The 9,110-nt window shown below is 41.9% G+C and overlaps 1 protein-coding gene across 1 annotated transcript; it reads left to right on the top strand.

The window, feature by feature from the left end:
- The first annotated feature begins 234 nt into the window (after positions 1-234).
- Positions 235-1,933, top strand: LOC120435393. Its single transcript, XM_039604924.1, has 3 exons — positions 235-402; positions 654-936; positions 1,172-1,933. Exons 1-3 carry the CDS (start codon positions 317-319, stop codon positions 1,883-1,885), a joined length of 1,083 nt encoding a protein of 360 aa, XP_039460858.1. The 5' UTR covers positions 235-316; the 3' UTR covers positions 1,886-1,933.
- The last annotated feature ends 7,177 nt before the right edge of the window (positions 1,934-9,110 follow it).

Raw genomic sequence — 9,110 nt, 5'->3', positions numbered from 1 at the left:
CCCACACATCTCAGATGACCAATCAAACAGGTTGTTCAGATACCTGACAGGTGTTGTCTATGATTATGACTGCTGCCAAAAGTATATAGACAGAGCTTGGCCGGGGCCAGTTTCATTTGCAGTGTGAACATGGAAGCACCTCGCCAAGTACAACAGCAACTTCCTGCTCGAAGAAGAGGAGGAAGAAAAGAGGAAGAGGAGGAGTGAGAATGCGTGGAGGAATAGGGGAAGAGGCCGAGGAGCACGGAGGCACCATGATGTCCCAGATGAAATCCGGGCCACCCTTATTGACCACGTTATAAACCATCGCCTCACAATGGCAGAGGCAGGTCGCCGAGTGCAGCCTAATGTGCCTCGGTCTACAGTCTCCTCCATCATCCAAACCTTTCGCAGGGAAAACAGGTACAGAACTATGCTATTGAACTATTCAGTGTTGGTGTGTGTGTAGGCCTAGAGTACTGTAATATCGTCATGTGATGTTATATGATACTATAAAAATGACAAAGACAGAAAAATGGAGAAAATACTGTGAATAGTATTCCAGTCACTGTGCAGTGCATCACACTTCTAGTACCATAAGACAGCAGTACAATTACATTGGTAACTCATTTTGTAACAAATTTACAGTGTTGACCTTTGACTTGTATGTCTAGGATTGGACGACAGCCTCAAGTGGGTGGCAGAAGAAAACTTCTAAATGAACAACAAGAACGAGAAATATGCAACATGGTCATTGCAAATAATGCCATCACACTGAGACAGATTCGTAATGCAATCCTGCTAGACAATGTAATGTTCCAAAACATAAACTCTATCAGCATCTCCACAATAGACCGGGTATTGAAGAAACATCAGATGACCATGAAACAGATTTACAGGGTACCATTTGAGAGAAACTCTGACAGAGTGAAAGGGCTGCGGTACCAGTATGTGCATGTAAGTCAACTACTGGTTGTCTATCATTGTAACACTATTACAGTAAGACATGGTTACCACTGTTTTTTTGTTTTGTGTTATCCTTTTCACCTTCAGAATCCAGCTTTGTGTGACTAGAGCATTTTGCCTAGAAATTGTCTTCAGTTTTCCACTCCCTGTTTGTACAGTACTTTAGATCCTCCCTGCAGTATCTGTCTCTACTTGACTGATTAGATTTATTTCTATTCTATTGTAGAGAATAATGGCATTAGAAGGCAACGAAACCCCTCACATCCTAGTGTTCGTTGATGAAGCTGGCTTCAACCTGGCCAAAGGTCGAAGGCGTGGCCGTAACATCATTGGCCACCGAGCCACTGTGGATGTCCCAGGCCAGCGAGGAGCAAATATAACAATGTGTGCCGCTATATCAGAAAGAGGTGTGGCCACACACATTCCCAGTTTAGGGCCCTACAATACACAAAAGCTCCTCAATTTTTTGGACCACCTTTATACTGATCTGATCCCAGAAAATGAGAGAAGTGTAGAAGGACCTCAGCTACCACATTATGTCATTGTGTGGGATAATGTGAACTTCCACCGTGGCCCACGCATCAGAACCTGGTTCACCACCCATCCCCGGATGCTAATGGAGTTTCTTCCACCTTACTCTCCTTTCCTGAATCCAATTGAGGAGTTTTTTTCAGCTTGGAGGTGGAGGGTGTATGAGCATCAGGCTCAAGACCAGAGGGCCCTGCTGCATGCAATGGATGCTGCATGTGAGGACATCACAGGGGATCAATGTAGGGGATGGTTGAGACATTCACGCCGTTTCTTCCCTCGCTGCATCGCACGAGAAAATATCCGTTGCGATGTGGATGAGAATTTATGGCCTGACAGAGAGCAGCGCGTCGATGGCCAGGAGGATGAGGATGGTGGCCAGGAAAGAGAGGGTGACAATGGCGACCACTGAAAATATTACTGTACTATAGTTCTGAAACTTTATTTACAGTATGGTAGGCTAGAGTTTTTTTTTGTTTTTTTTGTTTTTTGTTTGTGTTTATAACTGTTCACATTTACAGAATCCTGTATATGTTTTCTTTTCACAGTATGTTCTCTAATGTTAACATTTCTTTGTACGAATAAAAATGTTTACAGTTTCCTTGAGTATGAGTGGTTTATTGGAGGCTGATTTTACTGTAAAATCTTTTGGTTTTATTCATAGTGGTATTCTGTTGCTAGACCTGTGCCTCAGTGACAAAACGTCTAAGCATTTTGACTTGCAGTGCCAATGGTATAATGCCAAAGGTATAATGCATTTTGGGGGCATTGACTATTTATATGGGAAGGATATTTAGTTTTGACACATGGATAAACTCTTTTGGGAGAGATATGAGCTTTTGCAGGGGATCCATGGTGTTGTGCTAAACCATCCAGGTTATTCTGACAAAAGCACTAAATGAATGCACATGTGCCAAGGCAATTGAGAAGGATCTGTGCTATTTTGACTGTACTGACCTTTTATATGGGAAAGGAATCTGCTTTTGAAGCATGGACGAAGAGTTTGGGGAAAGATATTTGATTTTGCTAGTGAGCTATAATGTTGGGCAGCACTGTAAGACTGTTTGGCCAAATGACCTTATGGTTTTGAGAATGTCATCTCGGTTTCAAGAAATGAGCCAAACCAATCGAGAAAAACTGTAAGATCTTCTGACTGACCTGGTGGCCTCCATACTGTATGTTTCTGTACCGATAACTCTTTGTACCCCCTGGTGGCTGAGTGTTTAATGTTCCCTATTTGGTGCATATAAACCTTCTTGTTTTATGATACAGATATTGTACCATATGGAGTTGACAGAAAAGGCCATACAAAGAAAAGTGCTAGTGAACCAGTGGATTTAAACCCAGCAGCTTGTTGCATAATAACATGGTTGTTGTACCAATGTTTGTCTAAATCAAGCTCCACAAAAACAAATTTGGTGACAAAGGATTAGATTCATGGTTTCAAAGTGTTTTCAGTTAAAATTATATAAGAATGTACTTTGACTAAATAATCATTTTTTAAAATATACCTGTAAAAAAGTTTCTGTAATACAGACAAAACAAGACTAAACAAAGCTAAAGACAAACAAACAAACATGTTATTAATAGATTTACTTGGTGTTTATCTTTTCTCTCATGTAATTTTGTTCTGTCTATAAAATGGAAATGAACTGCATTTTTTCATTTGGAAGAAACCATAATTAATTTGGGATAGTTATCACTGTCGGATCATAAATAAATGATAAATGTTTAGTAAGTGCAGAATAACGGTGACAGTGTGTGCCAGTGGTATGCTGTACATTAGACTGAAACAAACATATATCACATATATCATATATCCCAGGATCCACATGCAGGACTCAGAGACAAAAGATAAACTAAAGGAGGCAGATTTAATTCTGTCACTTAGAAACTCAGAAAGAAATATAAAAATACCTAAACTCAGGGCAGGAGGAAACTAGGAACTAGGAAACTACAAGGGGAAACATGGGACTGATGGACTAATGGACTGCATTTGAGGGGACAACATGGGCGTTTCTCAATATGCGTACTTGCGTTCTCGTGTACTCGTGATACGTCATCAGTCGGAGACCAAGTACTGTTCCAATTCGAAGTACGCATCAAGCCGAGAACGCGAAAAAGTCCCGGATGTGTTCTCGCTCCGCCCGTTTTATCGAGCATGCATCGGTGTGGACTTGGGACAGCTATATATCCCAGAATGCATTTCGTCCAAAACTCAACAGCGGACTCCCGGCACATCGCCCCCCCCCCAAACCGCTCGCGGACTTCTCACTACTCAGGTTAAAGAAACCCCAGCAGCTGTCTATAGTATTGAGTGTCCACTAGAATAGAAATAAAAGCGTTCTCACATCTCACCTGCTTGTTTTTATTAAGGTATGTACACGTATGTACATGTACACTATTTTTATTAATAGAGGTTTCACTACTGAGGTTAAAAATGATATATAAGTCACTTAGATCACTTCTAAATGTTAATGTTTGGTTTATTTCAGTGTTTTATTTGTTCCTGAGTAAACCGGTTTGGCTGTGATTAAAGTTAAGCTTCATAACATGTTACTCACAGTTAAATTAGGAGGGACGGCAGTAAAACTCCGGACCTGTGACATCATCACGTACGCAGGTGTTCCAATTGTACATATCGCGAGTCCGTGCTCGCGTTCTCGGCGGGTACGTATTCCCGTGCGTTCTCGGCGAGTACGTACTCACCGAGAACACGAGTACGTACTCGCGTACTTGAGAATTGAGAAACGGCCCATGACAAGGAACAGAGGGAAGCTGGGGACTTAAATACATAGACAGGCTAACAGGAGGATGGACCACAGCTGGAACTAATTACAGACCAAAGAGACAGAGGAAGCAAACTGAACACAATGCACACAGGATGAGAGATCAAAGTAAAACAGGAAGTAACAAACACAGAGACCAGGACTACGACGTGAACACTGGGGCTGGGGATAAACGGGCATGGAGACATAACAGACAGGGAACACATAGGGGACAAACAAAGAGAGACTGGACATAGAAAGGACCAATAAAGGTGAAGTTGACAAGCTGAAGCCACTGGAGAGATCTGTCTTAGATGGGCCATCTGTGTTAGAGGGGCAGAAGAAAGACACAGGGAGACCTCAGCTGGAAGTAGGCTCGCTGGGCTCAAGATGGAGCATTGCTCCAGCATGCTGTAGTCATGCTACTGTTCATGTTTGCAGTACCTAAAAGTATTCTAAATAGTATTTTTTTCCATACAATAGTGTCTTTGGAGTGGCTGTAGCTCAACTAATCTGCTACTATCTTCTACTAATCAGAAGGTTGGTGGTTTGATCCCCGTCTGCTCCAGTCTGCATCCCAAACATCCTTGGAACAGATACTAACCCCAAGTTGCTCTCCGGTGCATTCAGCAAAGTATGAACGAGTGTGAATGGTAGATAGAAAGCACTTACACAGAAAAAAGTGCTTGTGCGAAAGGGTGAATGAGGCAAGTTGTGTAAAGCGGTTTGAGTGCTCAGAGTAACAAAGTGCTATATAAGAACCAGCCCACTCAGCTCAGAAAATACTACAATAGGCACTCAGTTAGTTATTACCTCACCAGCTATTCACCACAAGATAGTGGTCTTCTACACGATTGGTTTAAAATGAGGTCCTGGATGTGACGGTATCTTCTGGTCAATGTGAGTTTCAAGAATTGAACTTACAGTTTTTCTCAGTTGCTTTGGTGCATTTCTCACAACAGAATTAAACTTTGCACAATAGTTAGTTCAACCTCCACAACATGTAGTCGTTTTGGCACAACCTTGTGGCGGTTTCATGTTCATTTCGTCCAAAGGCAAATGCCTTTGGACATGAAGCAGTTGAGTAAGTACAAATATCTAAAGAATGGTCACCTTTGACTTGCTATTCATCACTATCTCCTTGCTTCTATCATGAATGTCACAATTATTTATACTTGTACCGGCTGAATAGTCATTGTCCATACAACTAATAGTCTTCATTTCATTGCTTGTGTCAGTGCACTCAAAACTGTTGAACATCTTGTCAAACAATTTGTACACCCATTTTGAAAACCCTATTTTTAAGGAGTTTCCATGAAAATATCCATAAATTACTTTTCTCAGGTGAACCTTATCTCACACTAATGAAAATTGGTGTGTGTTACTCTTACTTGCAACCAATGAAAAGCCTTTTCTACCCAGTCACAGGTGAATCGCGTTACAGTATCCCCTACTCTACAAGTATATATATAATGTAAACCAACAGACAGGATTGGCATGAGGTGCATACTGAATCTACAAAACTGCAGAACATGGAACGTCAGCCTTGTGGAAGAGGGGTGAGGATCGGTGGAGGACAAAACCGGGTAAGAAGAGGCCAACCACATAGACACGTTCCTGACGAAATCAGGGCAACACTTGTGGATCATGTGATAAACTATGGCCTCACAGTGGCCGAGGCTGGTCGAAGGGTGCAGCCAAATGTTGGGAGAACTACTGTAAGTTCTATTATTCAGACATTTCGTCGGGAAAACAGGTGAGCATACTGTAATGTAGTTATTCAGCACAAACTAATTTGCTCTGCACTTTCATAGTCATACAGGAGACTTGCATTCGGACATGACCTTATAGATCTTTACATATAGACGTACTGTAACTGAAGCGCAGACTTGGCCCAGGTGTGGCATAGTGTGCTGTGGTACAATACAGTAATGCTGTAAAGAAAGGAGTTTTGAATGATAGTCCTGTAACAATTACTGTAAGCATGTTTGCGCTTATTTATGTTTGTGTTTTTTCATCTGCATCTCAAAAAGGACTGCCAGACAACCTAGAAGAGGTGGAAGAGGTCCACTTATGACTCCGCAGCAAGAGGAAAGAATTTGTGCAATGGTGGCTGCAAACAACGCTTTGAGACTGAGAGAAATACAAAGAACTGTCGTAGAAGATGACACCATCTTCGGAAATATTCAGTCAATATCAAGTTCCACCATAGACAGAGTCCTCAGACGGAATGAAATGTCCATGAAGCAATTGTACAAAGTACCATTTGAACGGAACAGTGATCGAGTGAAGGAGCTCCGTCACCAGTATGTTCAGGTAAAACATGTTTGCATATGTACCTCTGTTTACTGTGAAAGTTTAGGCCATGTACTGCACTTACATTTATGCATGTTACTGTAATCCTATTTACAGTTCACACTGTACAATCTGTTGTGCCAAATGCACCATTACAGACTTTTTTATTCTCATCCTTTGTATAGCGTATCCTGGAATTGGAGGCCAGGGAACCCCTGCACACATTTGTATATCTTGACGAAGTGGGATTCAATCTCGCAAAAGGCAGACGGCGTGGATGAAATCACATTGGAGAAAGAGCCACAATTGATGTCCCAGGCCAACGAGGAGGAAATATTACAATGTGTGCAGCAATCTCAGGAAATAGCGTTCACACCCATATTCCTCGTATTGGTGCATACAATACACAACACCTGTTGGCTTTTCTGTACGCTCTTTATAGGGATCTAATCCCACAAAATGAAAGGGATGATCCTGGTGACAATCGGACAATGTATGTAGTGGTTTGGGATAATGTTAGCTTCCATCACTCTGCTGTAGTTAGGCAGTGGTTTGCAGCACACGACAGGATGCTTATGGAGTTTCTTCCTCCTTACACTCCATTCCTAAATCTAAGTGAGGAGTTTTTCTCTTCCTGGAGGTGGAAGGTATATGACAGGCATCCACATACCCAAATGACCCTGCTAGCAGCTATGGATGCAGCTTGTGATGACATCACAGCAGAGTCCTGCAGAGGGTGGATTCGACACTCCAAAAGATCCTTTCCCCGATGCATCGATAGAGCTGACATTCACTGTGATGTTGATGCAAATATGTGGGCAGACAGACGGGAGCATCTAGATATCAATGATTGATATGCAGCAGTGTCTGTTTTTCAGTTGTTATTTTTTTTTTTTTTTTGTTTCATAACTACTGCAGTAAGGTTTACTGTCTAAGTGAGTTTATGTTTGCTGTAAAATGTTTGATTTACTGTATTTCCCCAGGTGCACAATGCTGTGCACAGTTTCAATTGAATACAGGGAGTGCAGAATTATTAGGCAAATGAGTATTTTGTCCACATCATCCTCTTCATGCATGTTGTCTTACTCCAAGCTGTCTAGGCTCGAAAGCCTACTACCAATTAAGCATATTAGGTGATGTGCATCTCTGTAATGAGAAGGGGTGTGGTCTAATGACATCAACACCCTATATCAGGTGTGCATAACTATTAGGCAACTTCCTTTCCTTTGGCAAAATGGGTCAAAAGAAGGACTTGACAGGCTCAGAAAAGTCAAAAATAGTGAGATATCTTGCAGAGGGATGCAGCAGTCTTAAAATTGCAAAGCTTCTGAAGCATGATCATCGAACAATCAAGCGTTCATTCAAAATAGTCAACAGGGTCGCAAGAAGCGTGTGGAAAAACCAAGGCGCAAAATAACTGCCCATGAACTGAGAAAAGTCAAGCGTGCAGCTGCCAAGATGCCACTTGCCACCAGTTTGGCCATATTTCAGAGCTGCAACATCACTGGAGTGCCCAAAAGCACAAGGTGTGCAATACTCAGAGACATGGCCAAGGTAAGAAAGGCTGAAAGACGACCACCACTGAACAAGACACACAAGCTGAAACGTCAAGACTGGGCCAAGAAATATCTCAAGACTGATTTTTCTAAGGTTTTATGGACTGATGAAATGAGAGTGAGTCTTGATGGGCCAGATGGATGGGCCCGTGGCTGGATTGGTAAAGGGCAGAGAGCTCCAGTCCCACTCAGACGCCAGCAAGGTGGAGGTGGAGTACTGGTTTGGGCTGGTATCATCAAAGATGAGCTTGTGGGGCCTTTTCGGGTTGAGGATGGAGTCAAACTCAACTCCCAGTCCTACTGCCAGTTTCTGGAAGACACCTTCTTCAAGCAGTGGTACAGGAAGAAGTCTGCATCCTTCAAGAAAAACATGATTTTCATGCAGGACAATGCTCCATCACACGCGTCCAAGTACTCCACAGCGTGGCTGGCAAGAAAGGGTATAAAAGAAGAAAAACTAATGACATGGCCTCCTTGTTCACCTGATCTGAACCCCATTGAGAACCTGTGGTCCATCATCAAATGTGAGATTTACAAGGAGGGAAAACAGTACACCTCTCTGAACAGTGTCTGGGAGGCTGTGGTTGCTGCTGCACGCAATGTTGATGGTGAACAGATCAAAACACTGACAGAATCCATGGATGGCAGGCTTTTGAGTGTCCTTGCAAAGAAAGGTGGCTATATTGGTCGCTGATTTGTTTTTGTTTGGTTTTTGAATGTCAGAAATGTATATTTGTGAATGTGGAGATGTTATATTGGTTTCATTGGTAAAAATAAATAATTGAAATGGGTATATATTTGTTTTTTGTTAAGTTGCCTAATAATTATGCACAGTAATAGTCACCTGTACACACAGATATCCCCCTAAAATAGCTAAAACTAAAAACAAACTAAAAACTACTTCCAAAAACATTCAGCTTTGATATTAATGAGTTTCTTGGGTTCATTGAGAACATGGTTGTTGTTCAATAATAAAATTATTCCTCAAAAATACAACTTGCCTAATAATTCTGCACTC

The sequence above is a fragment of the Oreochromis aureus genome, linkage group 20 (assembly GCF_013358895.1).
Source record: "Oreochromis aureus strain Israel breed Guangdong linkage group 20, ZZ_aureus, whole genome shotgun sequence".
In the NCBI taxonomy this organism is placed as follows: domain Eukaryota; kingdom Metazoa; phylum Chordata; class Actinopteri; order Cichliformes; family Cichlidae; genus Oreochromis; species Oreochromis aureus.
This window is presented reverse-complemented; position numbering and strand designations above follow the sequence as displayed.